We start from the raw sequence: 17,744 nt of genomic DNA, 5'->3' as shown, positions 1-17,744 counted from the left end.
GGAAGGTCTCTGGTTAAAGAAAGGTGAAATTTTATAGCTTGTTACAACATTAGGATAGCAAGAGTCTTGAGCCTCTAACACTTTCCTAAGTAAACTCCAATAAAACCAGAAGATTTTTCTCATTTTCATTACGTTTTTAGGATGGAGAAAAACTAGAAGACAGTTTCTAGAATGTTCTGTTAGATGAAGTCATGGGGTCTAAATCAAAGTCCTTAATGATGTTTCAGACCTTATAGTGAATAGGTGGGGAAATCGGGATATAGGCCTCTAAGGGGGGATAGCTCAGATCCGTTTCTGTTGGAGCACTCATAGCAGTTTCTTCCCCTGGTATTTAACCATTACAAGATGGAAAGCAAGTTTTCTTCTACATTGATCATAGGCTGTAGGCCCTGGTCCCTGAGTTTTCCGACCCAGGGAAAGGGCTACAAGGAGGAGCATATTAAGAAGTGAGTGCTTCCTTTTCCACTGCTTTAGCTTAGCCTCGTATTCATTTAGCAAACCTATTATGAAGACAGATACAAAAGAATGAAGTTGGCATCAACTGTTTTCTTGGTGACAGTTTTGGACAAAGAGGGGGCTTTTTGAAAAAAACGGGGTCAGGTGAATATTGGGCTATTCATACCAACCAGTTATCTCAGTGTTTGGGGACAAGGTCCTGCTTCCTCCTCCTCCCTTTTTATGTGCCTTATCCCTTCCTCCTCCCTCAGGAGGCAACCCTGTTCAACTAGAAAATCGATGACTGATAGACTTAGTTGCTGGACTGGGCCTTGTAAACAAAATTTGCCTTTGGAAGAGAATGAGGAAACCAGAGTACCTAAGTTAGCTCAGCTCGTAAAGTTAGAATTATTAGAGCCATAGATTGCTTTTTTCCTTAAGGATTCTGGCTTCTTTGTATTTTTGTCAGGGGCTTCAACCAAGCATTGTTGTAGCAGCCTGCGTTTATTGAATACTGTTTTGTATACTCTGTTATTGCAGACATTTTCCACATGGACAAATTTAATCCTCACAACAACATTATGAGGTAGATAATAGATGAGGAAACTGAGGCAAAGGTTGGTAACTTGCCCAAGGACACAGTGGAGCCAAGGTTTAAACCCTGGCAGTTTGTCCAGAGTCCACTCTTAAAGGACCACTAAGCTTATAATTGTTCTCAGATGTCATAGTTAATTTTTATCCTGAGTTACAGAAAGATTGGAAGCAAGATCAAGAGACGATGGAGAGAGCTCCTAGCAGAGTTGGGACAGTGTGGCAGTGTTGCAGTTGTTTTTTAGCATATTGTATCTTTCTCCTCAGTCACGGAACAACCTACCTTTTCTTTTCTAGTGCTGAGGAATGTAAGCAAGTTTGCTGGGCCTTGCGAGACTTCACCAGATTGTTTCGATAGCTCACAGTCCTGCACTGTGCCTGTCACCCAGGTGAGTGGTGTGTAGTTCCTAGCTTTTCCTCGAGCTATTAGGGATGCTTGGGAATGGGGATGGGTGATAGTGCCCATCATGAGACTAGGCCTATAGCTAGAGTTAATGGAAGGACTAAAAATCTGACTGCTCAACAGCTAGGTTACACAGGGCCCTGATATTTTGGGGGCCAGTGCATCCAGATAATTATCATTGTCTTTTGGATGCTCGTTTTCACCTCCATAAGAAAGTAACTATTGCAGAATGCATCAAGAAAATTCCTTCCCTCTTCCCCTTAGAGACACTTCTAGGATGGTAAGTGTACATACATGGTAACAAGCAAATATTTTTAACCTGGCTACTTCGGTGAAAACAGTGCTGACCTAAATTTGACTGTGATACATGGCATCAGTTTCCTAAAACTAACCTTCCAGATATAATGAGCAAAGAGCATATTATCATTTTTATGGTTTGAATGCTGAAATGCCAGGTTTTACCAGTGCAGGAGGTACAGGTTTAATATCCCTTTTCTGAAATGCTTGGGACATGTTTTGGATTTCAGATTTTGGAATATTTGCAGAATGCATATCAGCTGAGCATCCCTAGTCTGAAAATCCAAAATCCTCCAATGAGCATTTCCTTTGGGTGTCATGTTGGGACTCAAAAAGTTTTGGGTTTTTGATATTTGGATTAGGGGTGCTCAACCTGTATGGAAAAGGAGTAGCATTTTTGGCTAGCTCCGGACCATCAGCTTTCTCCATGTGCTTCCTGTCTCCTGATTCTGAAAGCAAAACAAGAAGCTTAGCTGATGAAAGAAAGGACTGAGTAGTGGGATTTGGGTGCCAGTTTCAAAGTGCTTTTGTATGTATTAACTAAGATATCCTCATATAGTTCTCTGGGTTAGTTACTATTATTCTCATTTTACAAATGAGGAAATTGAGATTCAAAGATATTTAACGATTTGCCTAATGTCACAATAATTGGAGCCAGAATTCAAGTGTAGACATCTGGTACCAGAGTCCTCACTTTAACCACTCAGTACCTTTATTATGTAGTACTCTTGATAAGAGTCTATATTGGTGATATCAGTGGTTTTTAAACTTTTGTTAGTAGGCAAAGCCTTCCTTCAAATTAAAATATTACATGAAGCCCCAACATTTAATAGACTAGAGTGGAGCTTTTCTGGTTGGTTTGGAATGAGAGGCTTGGACCTGCTGGCTCACTCTTTCCCCACGTGTCATCTGTCCCTTGTCTCCACAGTACACTCAGTGTTGGAAACACACTGCAGATGGTATCTCATTAAAGTAGTAGCTCCCTTGAATGCACAAGTTAGGAAATCCAACTTTTTTTTTTTAACTGAATTCTTACAGCAGAGTCCAGAATGAGGTGCCTGAGGAAGTATAGAAACCTCTGCCTTGAGGTTGATTTTATAAAATGCTCGCTCTCTTCTGGAGCACAGTTATTGACTATTTTATCTCTTTTGTCAGGAATGTCTTTTTAAATTAGAAGACAGGAAGGAAACAAAAACCAGACTGTGTCCCACAATCAGAAACCTCCGTTGTGGCAGAGGGGCCTTCACCGCCACCAGGGTGTCCCTCCAGACAGGGAGAGACTCCAGCCTTCCGAGGCCATCCTGAGGAGTTCCTGTTTTGGGGTGTGAGGGAAAATCAGCGCGGTTTTAAAACGATGGCTGTGGCCTGTCCAGCGTGGTGGGAGGGGAGCTGGTTTCCTGGTGAACTTGTTTCTAAAAGGAAAAATAATTTTAAGAAAATAAAAAAAAAAGAAAGAAAACTAAACTGAAACCAGAACTGAAACATTCGCCTGGTAGCCAATGACACGTGCACGCACACATGCACATACACACGCTGATGCACGTGTGTGCACACAGAAAAACAAAAGTACAGACTTTCTGTGAAACTAAAAACATTTACTTAGGGAAAATGTGGGAATTCAAATGAATTAAATAGCTGCAATTGGAAGAAAAGGGTCAAGATCATCTGTTAGGGTTTCTGTTGTTTTTGTCCTCTCTTTCCTCCCTCCTTATTTCCCTCCCCTCGCTCTTTTTAATGCAAGGGAGTAGAAACTTCTCCCACTCTCTCCAACGGTTACTTCCTACCGTTAGAGTTACTCAGACAGGGAGTAAGCAAGGAGTCTGTTCTGCTTTCTATCATGGTCACGTCGGTGATACTCAGGGCCCTCGAGTGTCAAATCCGTGTTTATCTGACCCTGACCCTATTCAGTCTCTAAATCCACTTCCAATCCACATTGGGTTGTTGTCGCTTTGGAGAGAAGAGCCAAAATTGGGGTGGGTGGGGTAGGATATAAATGTATAATTTGTTTTAGTTTTTTAAAGGTTTTTTTCCTCAGCGAATTGTTTACCCATAGACATTGGGGGAGGGGTGTGGGAATATGGAGGCAAAAATGTTTACAGGGCTAACTGTATTTTACTAAAAACCGTGGCGACTAATTGACTTCATGAGGGGTGAGGCTGAAGAGGGAAGCCCAAAACAGATCTTAATGTTTTGAAGGAGTGTAGCCCTGTGCAGCCGTTAGATATGAGGGCACTGTTCTGTCTGGTGTTGTAGCCATCTCAAGAACAAGTCAACAACAACAACAAAAAAAAAGACAATAAATTTTTAAAAATTTAATTAGCGTTTCTTTGTTTTTTCTTTCATTCACTGCCTTGTAGCTCTGAAATGGTACAGCTAGACTAGCTAATTGTTACCTGATAGACATCTGGGTACAGAGTTTAAAAGGCAGCCACTTGCCCTAATGCTGCAGACCCTTCATACTTCAGGGAACCGGCTCATTCTGCTTCTTTATTCTTCCAGTTCACCCTAAAACTCAGCATGCTATAATTGAGCCTTTTACATAGCCTCAATGGGAAAGAGTGAGGCATTCCTCAAACAGAAGAGTGGTATGATTTTTTCGACCATGGCCACCCAAGTAAACTGCTCCCTAACCTACAGAGTTATTGGTCTTTTTTTTTTTTTTTTTTTAAAGCTTTCAGCCTGAGAACATAGCAAGACCCCATCTCTACAAAAAATAGAAAAATTAGCCAGGCATGGTGGTGTGTGCCTGTAGTCCCAGCTACTCAGGAGGCTGAGGCAGGAGGATCGCTAGAGCCCAGGAGGTGGACACTGCAACAGCTATGATGATGCCGCTGCACTCCAGCCTGGGCAACAGGTTCAGACCCTCTCCCAAAAAATGAAAATAAATGCTTTATTGAAGTGTAATTGACACACAATAAACTGCACATATTTAAGGTATATAATTTGATAAGCTTTGACATACACTGCACCGAGAAACCATTACCACAGTCAAGTGACCGTACTCTTTATTACCAAAAGTTTCCTTGAGCCCCCAAGTAACCCCTCTCCACCACCACTCCCCATCCCATCCATCCCCACGTCACCGCTGGCCTGCTCTCTGGCACTGTAGATTAGTTTGCATTTTCTTGAGTTGGATCATACAGTATGTCATGGCAATTGGGCTTGAGCTTGTAACCCTGACGGCAGAGCTGCTTTCTAATATAATACATCTGGCAGTACTGTTGAAAAACATTTATCTGCCTTTTCTTTGCCAAGTCACTTTAACTTTTTCACTACTGAGCTTGAATCCTCAAGCTATAGAACAATATTTGGAGTTGGTGAAAAACAGGCCTTTCAGCATGATATCAGTAGGACTCAGAGTTTTACTCTCTAAAGAGTCATTATTAGAAGGAGAAAAAAGAACTTGAAAGAGTGTTTAGAGTGAGATTATCAGATTCCAGGGGTCAGCACATTACCCCGGCCATTCCTCACATGTTCTGGCTAAACAGTAAAACCTTTAAGTCTTGTCCAGGTGTAGGTTCTTGCAATAACCAGTTGACTTTGCTCTATTTAGGAAATTTGGCTTTTTTCACAGGAAGTTGTGTCTGGAACCAAAAAAATGTGTAGAAGGCTTGCTAAAACCCTCCCTAACCACTGAAAACTAACCTGTGGAATGCATTATCATAGTTAATGCCCAAAACATAGTTTTCAGCTATAGTTTTGAAAACTGAATCCCATTTCGTTAATGGTGCCAAAGCCTCACTACTTACTGTAAAACCTATGGATTATTTGAAGTGGCTATTCTGAATCAGTCTTATTATCTTTTGGCATAGCAAGGAAACCCACCCAAATTTTAATTTAAAAAGGAACTGTTTGGGATCAGGTCCCCTGATGTAGATGTGTGCCTGCATGGCATTGTCTGGTTGAAGTAGAATGAGTGTCTTTCTTGGATGTGCACAGGAAAATTAACTGCACCTGAACTTATCTAAGTCATTTCCCCACAGAATTGTCTGTTCCCTGATTGGATTAGCCGAGCGATTTAGGTCTTGATTCTGTGAAACACAAATCACCCATTGGGGCTGTTCCCAGCAAGGCTATACTAGAAAAGCAATAACGTGTAATTTTTATGTATTTGTTTGAAGGGAATTATTACAAAGTTCAATAACTGAGAATGAGGGTGGAGCGCGGTGGCTCACACCTGTAATCCTACCACTCTAGGAGGCCAAGGCAGGAGGATCATTTGAGGGTCAGGAGTTTGAGACCAGCCTGAGCAAGAGTGAGATCCCATCTCTAATAAATATAGAAAAAATTAGCTAGGTGTGGTGGCATGCTCCTGTAGTCCCAGCTACTCAGGAGGCTGAAGCAAGAGGATCACTTGAGCCCAGGAGTTTGAGGTTCCTGTGGGCTAGGCTGACGCCACGGCACTGTAGCCTGGGTAATAGAGTGAGACTCTTGTATCCAAAAAGAAATGCGAATGTAGTATACATAAGGCATAAAGAAACTTATGCTTTTGAATGGTATCAGCACCTCATGAATTTAATGTAAATGTTCACATTGTGTGGCCCTGGTGTAAGAATCATTTTACAATATGAAAGCCAAAATATAGAGGCCCTCAAAATCCAAGATTATGCAACAAATTATGCCCGATTTTTTGAGATAGATACCAGCAAATGAGAAAGTTGCTTTCCAGAAATGCTCCTTCAGCAAAAATGGGAAAAGCCATCAATATCCTCTTCTACTCTACAAAGACTAAAAAGGGATAGGTTCTTTAAGTCAAAGAAAAGCTGAATAAAAAGGAGTCAAATTAAAAGAGGATATTTAGTTGGATGCAAGGATAAACTTAGTGGGAAGGAGGAGCTTGGAAGAAGGGACAGGGAGAAACAGTGCTGGGTCCTGAAGGAATGTGATCATCCCCAGGGCCATGAGCATCAGGCTTCAGCACAGGTCACTAGAGCACAGGTCAAAGGCCACTACCAAGTGGAGCCTAGCATGGCTCGGGAGCAGTGAATTGCGCCATTCACTGTCCTGCCTTTACCTCTGGAATTTGTTTTGTCTTGTGACTTCTTTTGGCCAGTGTTCATCCACAACTGGCTGCTATAATGTAGAGATCTAAAGGAAATGACAGCCAGGTTTTTTGTTGTTTACATTTTGTTTTATTTTTAAGAAATCAATAAGCAGAAACCCAAGGAATATTTTTGTCATCTGCTGAACCACCACCGGTACTGGGGAAGTTAGTCTACTAGTGGTGGCATAGTGCACATGGGCCTTCCGAGCTCACATAATTCAGCTACTCTAAGTCTTCCTGCTTCGCCATTCATCAAAGGTTGCAAAGTCTGCCTTCAGGGACAAGGGTTTGGGAGACAAAGAAGTGAAGCGGCTGGGAGAGGACTGTATTGAACTGGGAGACCATTCCCCATCTAAAGTCCCAGTTGATTATTGCCATTGGGGAATGTGTGACAATGTTCTCATGTTTGCCAATTTTTTGAGAGAAGCTAGAAATCAGATAGGTGACATCTAATCTTAAAGTGTTGACAATGAATTTCAATGTCAAGAGGAAACAGAACTGCACAGGCCTGTGGGGAGAAAAGGTGCTAACCTCTGTAAATGATTGAAAACTTAAGACACAAGGAACCGTACTTAAGCACTGTACTGTAGTTGGTAAAGTTTCTTAAAGGGGGTACAGGTTAATGATTCTGAAACTTTACGTATGTACAGTATAGAAAAGTGGTGTGGGGGGAGTAACTTTACAGTGGAGGAACCTATCCAACATTACCTGAGCCAAGTGATCAAGGTCAACATCAACAGTGATAAATCATGTGCACAGTATGTACCTTTGATGTGATGTGCTAGGAATGACACTTACCTCTGTGGTCTTCCGTATGAAAACCATGAGAAACACATCAGATAAACCCAGATCGACGGACATTCTAAAAAACACCTGACCAGTTCTCCTCAAAACCATCAAGATCATCAAAAACAAGAAAAGTCTGAGAAACTGTCACAGACCAGAGGAGGCTGAGACGTGATGAGTGAATGTAATGTGTTATCTTGGAGGGGATCCTGGAACAGGAAAAGGATATTAGACAAAAACTAATGAAATCCAAATAAAGTATGGAGTCTAGTTAATAATTATGTATGCATATGGTTTCGTTAGTTGTCACAAATGTACTATAGTGCATGTAAGATGCTAACAAGTGGGGAAACTGGGTGTGGGGTATACAGAAACTCTATTGGCAACTTTTCTGTAAATCTAAAACTATTCTAAAATTGTTTCTTTTAAAAAATATATCTGCACAGGCCACTTAACCATATGAAAAGCTATTCAGCCTTGGTCATAATGGGAAATGGCACTGAGATACTGTTTCTCACAAGTCACCAAAAATCCAAGTGGTGACAATATGCTCTCTTGGTGAGGCTGTGGGTCCAGACACTCTTGTACATTTATGTGGTTGTCTTAGTCCGTTTAGTGTTGCTCTAAAGTGTTACCTGAGGCTGGGTAATTTGTAAAGAAAAGAGGTTTATTTGGCCCACAATTCTGATGGCTGGAAAGTCCAAGATTGGGCATCTGCATCTGGTGAGGGTGTCAGGCTACTGTCCCCTCAGAAGGCAGGAGGGCAGCTGGAAGGAGCTAAGATCACATAGAAAAGAAAGGAGAGGAGGGAGGTATGGGCTCTTTTTAACAACCAGCTCTCTAGGAAACTAATGGAGTGAGAATTCTGCCTTGGGGGAGGGCACTAATTTATTCATGAGACATCTGTCCCCATGACCAGAACACCTCCCCTTAGGCCCTACCTCCAACATTGGGGATCAGATTTCAACATGAGGTTTGGAGGGATCAAACATCAAAACATAGCAGGGGTTTTACCAATATCTAGCAGAATTACATTCTTATTTATGCCTTGGCCCAAAAGTCCCATTTCTAGGGATCTATGCCAAAGATAACACTGGCAAAAATATGAAAAGATAAAAAGTAGGCACAAGTCCCAGGAATTCAAGGTTACAGGGAACTATATGATCAGGCCACTGCACTCTAGCCTGAGAGACAGAGCAAGACCCTGTCTCTAAATAAAAAAGTATGCACAAGCCTGTTTATCCACTGCCTCATTTATAATAACTAATGATAGAAACAACTCAAATACCCATTAATAGGTAGTCAAACAAAAACCTGAATCCAGTCAAGCCTCTACAATCTAAGTAACAATTTATAGGAAATACAGGGGACAAAATATGTTAACACAATATGCGATTGGGAACAATGGCATTTTTTTCAGTTAAATTGAAAGGGAATAAAATTCCCAATTAAGTTTTTAAACACTGAATATTTGATAAAAATTAATTTCTTCACATTGACCTTGTGGTTTTAATTTTTAGATTGTCCTTGTCTTTCAGAGATACATGCTGAATATTTACACATGAAATGTTCTGCCCAGGATTTGCTTCAAAATCATCTCAGGTAGGGGTAGAGATGGAGTATTGATGAGAAAGACGGACTGCAGGTTGATAATCACTGAAACTGTAAACTTGTTTAAATATTTCATAGCATTCTCCCTATTTTCACAAATGTTTAAAATCATCCATAATAAAAAGATGACAACAAAGTGCTCAGGCCACATAAAATTACGACTATGAGCCAGATTCAAAAGGTGAGAGCTACCATTTGCATGCATTGTCCTCATATGTTTAATAGCACATGAATATACATGAGCATGACAGATTATAATGGTCCCAAACACAGTTGCAATACTAGCCCTTCCTTTTACACCATTTCTTATGGGAAAATTGGTTTTGACAGGTTTCTAGAGTGCACGCATTTAACATTCCACACCTGTGCTTCAGCTAGCTTCCTCCTGGAAAGCAAAGCCGGCCAGGTGAGGTTTAGGGAGGCGACTGACTCATCAGCCTGGAATGCAGGCCCTCCCTGTGCCAGCGCCTGAGCTGCGGGCAGGCGGGTACCTGGGGAGAGGGCCACCCCACATCCGAAATAGGGTCTGGTACTAGAAAAAGTAAAGAAACAGCTGAGTCTGTTTTTAACAATTTATTAATCCAAAAATACATAAAATTCTTTCTACCCCATGTTCTTGGACTCTCAAGATGTGGGGTAGCTGCCAGCCTGAAGTATCTGATATGATACCTTGGTGCTCATATCTGTCTCAGGAGGGAGGAAGATGAGGAAGTGAGGCTGAAGCCAGGGAACCCCAAAGTCAGGCCCATGCGTTGCAGAGGCCCTGCTGGAGGGACCCAGCCCACAACACTCCTTGGCTCTTGTTGACCAAATGAAATGGGGCAGCCACAAGAGTGGGCCACCCTGGGGCAATTCCTCCTGTAAAACTAGGTCCCAGGGTTCCCTGCTCACAGGGGCTGCAGGCTGAGTTTCTCCAGAGTCCGGCAGACCAGACCAGAGTGAGCCCAGGAGAGGCAAGCCCAGGAAGGAGAACATGGGTCTCAGTCCTCTTCTTTCCTCTCCTTCACCGCCCAAGTCCACTTCCAGGAAACCCAGAGGTAGGACGCTGCAGCCACCAGGTGCCTACTGGGGCCGTCACACCTCCTTATCAGTCTGTACAGCCACCCGGGAAGCCCGGGCCAGCCACCATCTGCAGCTTGTTACTGCATGCCAACTGGGTGCATGGGCCAGGGCCCCTGGCCAGCACCAAGGCCTGCCACAGGAGGGGCCTGGGCCACAGGCTGCAACCGCTGCTGGGACTGCCAGATGTGATGGAGCTCCTTGAACTGCTCCACCATGCGGTCTTTGAGGTCTGGGTTTGAGATCTGTAGCCGGATGCTATCAGCCGACCAAGAGAGCTCCCCTGAGAACATCTCCAGCAGCATCCGAGCTGCTACGGGCACCACCTGGGAGGCAAAGAGGAGACAGGACAAGGAGACCCATGGCAGGGCTGGCAGCTGCAGGGTGCATGCGGGCCCCCACCAGGGGCAGGTGGCAGACTGCATTCTCTAGCCCTGGGCCTTGATTGTCTCTGGCAGCCAAGTTCACGGCTGCCCAGAGAGCCCTGAGCCTCCGCCCTGGGGCAAGGGCCTAGCCCCAGGATTCCCCACAGTTGAGCCAAGGCAGAGCTGACATAAGGGGTGGGGGATGTACCTGTACAGTAATTAGCTTCTTCTCTCGAGGTTTGGGGTCAGGCCACTCCTCCCCAAAGCAGAAGAAGATCTCGAAGGGTGGTGGGGCGTTGGTCTGGCCTTTCTGGAACAGGATGAGCTCTGCATCAAGATCAAGATCCCTAGTCAGAGGCTAGAACTGTGCCCCTGGGTGAGAAGAGGCCAGGAGGATCACAGCCGGGCCCCTCACCATTGAGAAAATGCTCCAGGCTGAAGAGCTTGGTCTTGACTTCCCGCTGGATGGGGTTGGGGCGCAAGCCATGGGCTGAGGCGCAGGGCCCGCTCCAGAACACCTTGCACTGGCACAGGCGGATGGCATATAGGTCCTGGCCCTGAAGCTGGAGGATGAGCCCGCGGTCCAGGACATCCAGCAGCTGGTTTGTGTAGAAGCGCTGCTTGTCACTGGGAATGTCCTCGGGGCTTGGAAAACGCACTTGCTCCAGGCTCACGGGGCCAAAGAGTTCCACCTGTTCCTGGGTGGCCTCCAGCTGGCTGTAGAAGAGTCGACAGCCGTGCGGGTTGCTGATGATGACGGCCTGGGGTGGCCGTCCCCGGTACTGGAACTTGATCTCCAGGTCGGTCACTGCGGGACAGGGATTGTGTGAGCCCCACACCTCCCTATCCTGCAGCCCAGTGGCCAGACCCAGCCCTGGCAGTTCTCCCACTTTCTCCCCCACCCAAGGGGGACTGGCATCCTCCACCCTCCCCAAAGCCCCTGCCCAGCTGCTGGGTCCTTACGTGGCAGCATGTGGGGGCTGATCAGCAGGTCGGGCAGGAGCTGCTCACTTGCAGGGGGCAGGCTGGCAGCCAGGGGCCCGGGCTCCATGCTCGGCAGGAGCTCCCTGAAGCCAGCGGGGACACCAGGAGGAGGGGCCAGGTGCCTGGGGTCCGGAGCAGGCGGGCCCGTCACTACAGGCAGCTGCAGGGTGGGTAGCCACTTGACATCCTCTTTAGGCAAAGAATAGGGGGCCATGGCGGAGCCAGGTGGCACTGCTTCTGCAGAGGGCCGGGGTGCACAGCTGTTGATGCCACTCTAGGAACTGCCTCCCAAGCCCACCTACTCCCCGCCCTGGGCCTTCCCCCAGCCTCCCTGCCGCCCCCCTCCCAGGTACCTATGGTACCTGTAGCTTCTCATATACCAGACCCCCAACCATACCACCTCCAGCCCCACCTGTGATGCTTAGATTTGGTAACATCCTCTGAAGCTGAAGAGAAGAGGAGGGAAGAGATCAGAGAGGGAGAGGGGAGAACAGGTTATTTTTATTTATTTATTGAGACAGGGTCTCACTCTATTGCCCAGGCTGGACTGTGGTGGCATCTTCATAGCTCACTGTGACTTCCAACTTCTGGGTTTAAGCGACCCTCCTGGCCCAGCCTCCCCAGTAGGTAGGGCTACAGGCACGTGCCATCATGCCTGGCTAATTATTATTTTATTTTCTTAGAGACGGGATCTTGCTGTATTGCCCCAGCTGGTCTTGAACTCCTGACCTCAAACGATCTTCCCACCTTTGCCTCCCAAAGGATTACAGGCATGAGCCACCATGCCCGGTGATTAAATTGATACGATACTGGGGAAATAATACACAAGAACCACAAAGCAATTCCCCCAGCCTTCGGCTTTGCCAAGGCCAGACCCTGCCTCCAGTCCCAGCTCGGCCATCCCAGGCAGATGATAAAAGCTCTCAGTGCTCCAGTTTCCGCATTCGCCCTCCGTAGGCAGTAAAACCGCCAAGCCCTCACGGCTGTGAGGGTCAGACAGCGAGTGAGCACGCTGGGTAGCAACAAACCTCCAGGGAAGTGTAGGTGGGGACTTTGTTCCTACCCTTCAGAATCCCAGAGCTCCAGAGAGGGCAGCAGGAAAGTGGGCTGCGGAGAGCCCCTGCTCAGGACCCCCCACGGTGCAGGCAGACACTGGGAAAAATGCCCCCTCCCCGATTTCCTGCCCCACACTCACCTCTTCCTCTTCCTCCTCCTCCTCCTCTCCTGCTCCAACAGCATAATCGTCAGTAGGCTGGGACTCTGCACAGCGAAGGAGACAAGAGCAGGACAGGAAAGGAGTTAACAGCAGAGGAGAAGCAAGGCTACCCAGGACTCCTGCTGCGGCTTCTGCCCTCTCCAAAACTGCTCGAACACGGGACAAAGGTGAAGGGCACAGCCACCAGGAGTTGGTGGTGAGGAGGAAGGACCCAGGTCCCTGATCCCATGCCAAGCCAGTCCTGACCCACCCATGACCCAGGCAGTGTGTCCTGGACCACTGCCCACTGGAGGGGCCCTGGTCCTGCCTGCAGTGAGAGGTCATGGCTGGGGGCTGGGACCTCACACAGCCTCCTGGGTGGCCCACATGGGGCTGGGCCTGATACCTGCGGGAGCGGGGCCATTGGAGCAGACCTCGTAGATCTTGTAGGGCTGGGGCGGCATGTCCCGGGGCCCATCATAGAAGAGGCGGAAGTCTCGGCTCTTGTTAAGGGCACAGCGCAGGTTGGCCTTCCACTTGGCCGGGTCGGCCTCATCCACCCCTTCGGTGTACTTCCCCGTCTCCTTGGCCCAGGCCTGGGGCAGGAAGAGAGGACAGCTGGCCACAGAAAACCTCTCCCTGGCCCCAGCCCCAGCCGCCTCCTGTCCCTAGGAGCCCCCGCTGTATGGGGAGAACTTCAGCCACAGGCTGGGCCGAGTTGAGCTGAAGGTCCCATCTGCAGCGTGGGGTGCCGCAGTCCTGCCCTCACTCTCAGGGTGCCAAGAAGCTCTGAGAAATGTAGGTGCTGTGAGATGCATCGGCATTCCCTGCTGCGGAAGGGCAAACCGGTGCAATCTCTAAGGAGGACAGTGTAACGTGGCAGATGGGACAGGCTGGGTTTGAATCTGGAATGCACCCCCTACCAGCCCTGTGCCTGGCCATGTCACTTCACCTCGGTCTCCTCCTCACAGTGCCCACCCCGAAGGGCGAAGGGCGGCTGCAAAGACTCAAGGTGTTGATGCACATACAGCAGTCAGGGCGGTGCCTGCACATGGGACAGCTCGGTACACTCCAGCTGCTGGTATTATTTCGGATGGCAACTTGATGAGGCCAGGGTTACCAATGTCTCTCTCTACCCTTAAACTCAGCAATTCCACTTTTATGAATTTATCCTACAGAGTATAGAAGCACCCGCACAAAATTTTGCATGTACAAGGTTATTTACAGCAGCACTACTTATGAAAGCAAAATGACCCAAGTACCCAGTGCAATGTCCATCAGTGAGGGGCTGGTTAAATTACGGCCAACCCATAGGGTGGAGCTCTGGGCAGCATCCAAGAAAAGAAGAGGGAACTTTTTATATAAATACTGGCGTATAGCAATCTCCCAGAAACATTAAGTGCAGAAGAGTATGTATACATCTACCAGTGTTGTGAAAAGTGAGGGAAAGGATAGGTGATACTAGCTTGCACATGCGCAAAAATCTCTGGGGAAGAATGAGCCAGGAAATGGTAACACCATTGCCTCTGGGGCGGGGGATGGGCACAGGGATGGGAGGGAGAGATTTGGCTGTAAACTATTTTATGCCTTTGTAATTTTGAGTTGTGTGACTGAATTACCTATACAAAAATAAGACATGGATTAGGAAAAGAACTTTGAAAAGCTAAAGATCAAGTATAAAGTCTAAGAAAATATGTATCCAAAATTTAAAAAGTAAGCATTGTCTTTGATCCAGCAATTTTTAAGTCTAGGAAATCACTCCAGAGAAATAATTTAGGATGAATAAAGGGTAAGAGTTCAGAGAGTCTATGTGGCAATGTGGTTTTTAACTTCAGGTTTTAAAAGCAACCTAAAGTGTCCAAAAAACGAGACCAAGTGACCAAATTGTGCTAAACCCTTCAGTGGAACTTTCCATAGTCACCAAAAGTGAAGCAGACATGTGTTAGAAAGGAAAGCTGGTCCTGACATTGGGTGAAAAAATGTAGGTTATAAAACAGAAAGATGGCTTGATTCCAATTTTGCATTTCATACACACACACGCACACGGAAAACTGAAAATATAAGCAAAAACTATTATACTAGGTACCTCCTAGCATTAAGATTATAGGTGAGGGCACGGTGGCTCACGCCTGTAATCCTAGCTACTCAGGAGGGCAAGGCAGCAGGATCGCTTGAGCCCAGGAGTTCAAGTCCAGCCCAGGCAACAAAGTGAGACCCCCCCATCTCTAAAAACAAAAACAAACCCCCAAAATACCTTTATGTACCCCATAAATATGTACGATTATATGTCAATTAAAAAAACAAAATTAAAAAAGATTATAGGTGAATTCTTTTAGCAGATGTGTACACTAAACATGTCCTCATGTGTGACAGGGTGAGACAAGAACAAGCAGTCTGTAGGAGGAGGTGCAGGAAGGTCTCCCGGGGACCCTCAGTTCCCACCTTGCTCTGGGGTACAGGTTGAAAAAGGTGTATCCTGTGGCTACATCTGCATCCCCTTAGTCCAGGCCTGGCGTCACCTGCAGCAAGGTAGCTGGGAGAGGGGCCAGCCTTGAGGAGATGCATGTGTATGAGGGGTGTGTGAATGAGTGGGGTGGTGTGTGTATTCCTCTTCTGGGGAGCAGGTGCCTCAGAGGTGCAGGCTCACCCTCCGCCCTGGGCTTACCTTGAAGATGGTGTTATCCCCGTCCTGGCTGGGGCCGTGCCTCGTGGCATGCCTCCAGGGGATGTAGAAGAATTTCTTTTCCCCATTGACCCACTGAAGCCCTGGGTACTGGCAGCTGTTCACCTGGGCCACCAGCCAGGGCTTCAGGCGCACGCGGCGGGGCGGGGCGGGGGCCCCAGGGACCGGCTGGTTCATGGCGGGGCTCTGCGGGAGAAAGCAAGAGGGGCCTGAGCAGCTGCGAGGCCCCAGGTGGGCAGGGGTGCTCAGGGGTGCTCAGGGTGCCAAGCCTCGGGCCGTGAGGGACAGTCTCTCTATTCCGTCCAGGTGTTCAAGGCCAATTCTCTTTTCCAGTCATGGGCTTTCCTGTTGTGGGTTGACTGAATTTCGTGTTTGGGGGAAGGGAAGGAGCCGAGTGACGCCATATTGGACGCTGTGGGCACCCTCCCGGGCCCCCTCTGCCAGGCAGGGGCATCCATTCTCAGCTGCTGACGGCACCAAGCGGCCCCTTTGCCGGAGAACAGCTGCTCACTGTGGGGGGCGGCGGGGGGGTGGCTGCCCATAGCCAGTGCCTGCCTGACACCTAGGGACAAAGCCTGGCTCTCTTGCCTCGAGGGGCCTACGTGGTGCACCGCGTGCTCCCGCGGGACCAGGCTGCAGCCCACCTCCAGCCGAGTCCACATCCCTGCCTCATTTCCCGGCCCTGAGTTGCTCACCGCCATCCACTGAGAGACCGTCTGTAAATGTCCCCAACAAGAATCCTGTTTCGGGCTTCCAGGAAACCTGGCCTTAGACAAAGCAGAGCGTGGGAATGGGGGCGGTTTCCATACCCAGTTCTCAGAGCTTCCTTCCTTCCTCACTTTCCTTCTGGGGGGAAGCTTTGACATCTTTAGAGAAATCCCACCAACCAACTCAACCTGCCTCCAGCAAGGACAGTGGCCACCAAACTCAGATGCCACCCCTCTAGGGCCATCCTTTTCTTAGTTTCTTGGTCCTCCCCCTTCTCCTCCTACTGGACACACATTCATGCAGCTCTTAGGGAGGCCCTGATGTCCGCCAGCGCCTGCACTGCACACAGCTGCAGGAAACAGAGAGGCCAGGTCTAACCCCTACCTACCCATGACGGGAGAGCCCCCTCCCCGGGGCCACTGTGGCTGCCTCCCTGGAGTCAGGCTGACCGTGAGCCCCTGCCTCCTCCCCTCCACCTGCCAACCCCCCTTGCCAGCCCAGAACTGAAACCTCCCTCAGTCCCTCTCCACTCCCAGGCAGTCCCTCCTCTCCCCTTACTCAAGCCCATGGCCCTTGAGAGCCCAGAGTCAGACAGAAAGGACTGAACCATCCTACGACACAGCCCTCACAGGGAAATCTGTCGCTCAGCAAGTAAGGAACAGAGGTTGAGCTGAACACCTCTGTCTTTCCAGGCCTGGTTGGGCCTTGCAGCTTGGAGCCTCAGTTTCCCCAGAAATTCCCTGCCCAGTATCTATTTGGGTTGTACCTGTCTGGCGCCACCTCTGCACTGCTAGAGTCTCCCCCTGCAGGCCTCTCTCAGCAGTGCCCACCTCAGCTGCCAGGGCCCGGGAAGGGTAAGGCCAGCCCCTGCCTGGCCCAGAGGCTGGGACAGGAAAGGTGGAAAGCTTCAGCCCTGCCCCCTGGCCTCAGAAGACTGGGGGCTCAGTTCCTCTTTTTGCCCTCGCCTCCACCCAGCCTAGGGGAAATGAAAGTGGCCAGACCGGACAATGCAGAAATCTGACTCACTCTGAATGAGGGAGGGGTCATAAAGAAAATTCACAAGTGGGTCCCCAAGGCCAAATTCTCAATCTCCCGCCCCATGGCCATTCCCCGACCCCTAAGCCTGCTGGCAGCCCTTGTGCATCCGGTGTGATTGGCAGCCCTGGGTAGCCTCACCCACCTGTATTTGTGTCTGTAGCCCTCTGAGAGGCCTGGTCCTAGAATGCAGGGGTGCTGGTCACCAGCACCAGGTAATTCTGGCTAAGTTAGGGTGGATGGGAGGAAGCTCTGTCCACATGTGGGGAGGGGTGAGCTTTCCCTATGACCCCCGCACACACGGTGAGGCTGCAGCTAGGGCGGGGTGGTACAGCGGGGAGATCAGAAAGGCCCTCTGCCCTCTGATGCCTGGGACAAGGACTCAGTTGAGTCCCACAGTCTGGCCCAATGAGCAAGGTTTTTATTTTTATTTTATTTATTATTATTATATATATATTTTAGAGAGTCTCACTCTGTTGCCCAGGCTGGAGTGCAGTGGTGCAATCACAGCTCACTGCAGCCTTGAACTCTTAGGGAGGGGTATGGAG

At 48.2% G+C, this 17,744-nt stretch overlaps 2 protein-coding genes across 14 annotated transcripts in view; one reads left to right on the top strand and one right to left on the bottom strand.

Annotated features, from left to right (window-relative positions):
- TNPO3 (transportin 3) overlaps nt 1-4,042 on the top strand; it is an 80,200-nt gene extending 76,158 nt beyond the window's left edge. For 8 of the 11 annotated variants that reach the window (XM_069462534.1, XM_069462535.1, XM_069462532.1 and 5 more), the window contains 2 exons: nt 1,324-1,415; nt 2,882-4,042. In XM_069462534.1, coding sequence (XP_069318635.1) covers nt 1,324-1,384 — 61 coding nt within the window. In that variant the 3' untranslated portion in view covers nt 1,385-1,415; nt 2,882-4,042. Of the gene's footprint in view, nt 1-1,186; nt 1,416-2,881 lie in introns of all 11 variants that reach the window. The other 3 variants (XM_069462538.1, XM_069462531.1, XR_011231795.1) reach the window with 2 other exon arrangements.
- A 5,713-nt stretch (nt 4,043-9,755) lies between these two features.
- IRF5 (interferon regulatory factor 5) lies at nt 9,756-15,630 on the bottom strand. 3 transcript variants are annotated; one of them, XM_069461435.1, is made up of 8 exons: nt 15,436-15,630; nt 13,177-13,366; nt 12,771-12,835; nt 11,988-12,021; nt 11,555-11,812; nt 11,007-11,399; nt 10,800-10,918; nt 9,756-10,552 (listed from the first exon to the last, which is right to left on the bottom strand). In XM_069461435.1, exons 1-8 carry the CDS (start codon nt 15,628-15,630, stop codon nt 10,307-10,309), a joined length of 1,500 nt encoding a protein of 499 aa, XP_069317536.1. In that variant the 3' UTR covers nt 9,756-10,306. The 3 variants fall into 3 exon arrangements, with proteins under 3 accessions (XP_069317536.1, XP_069317537.1, XP_069317538.1); XM_069461436.1 differs by having other exon boundaries at nt 11,555-11,764; XM_069461437.1 differs by lacking the exon at nt 11,555-11,812.
- Between the last annotated feature and the right edge of the window lie 2,114 nt (nt 15,631-17,744).

Source organism: Eulemur rufifrons, chromosome 29 (genome assembly GCF_041146395.1).
Source record: "Eulemur rufifrons isolate Redbay chromosome 29, OSU_ERuf_1, whole genome shotgun sequence".
NCBI lineage: Eukaryota > Metazoa > Chordata > Mammalia > Primates > Lemuridae > Eulemur > Eulemur rufifrons.
This window is presented reverse-complemented; position numbering and strand designations above follow the sequence as displayed.

Coding starts and splice junctions, on each gene's coding strand:
- IRF5 (XM_069461435.1), bottom strand. CDS start 15,630: ATGAACCAGCCGGTCCCTGGGGCCCCCGCCCCGCCCCGCCGCGTGCGC. Junction 12,022..12,770: donor AGGAGGAGGAAGAGGAAGAG/GTGAGTGTGGGG, acceptor TCTTCTCTTCAG/CTTCAGAGGATGTTACCAAA. Junction 11,400..11,554: donor CAGCCCCCACATGCTGCCAC/GTAAGGACCCAG, acceptor CCTGTCCCGCAG/TGACCGACCTGGAGATCAAG.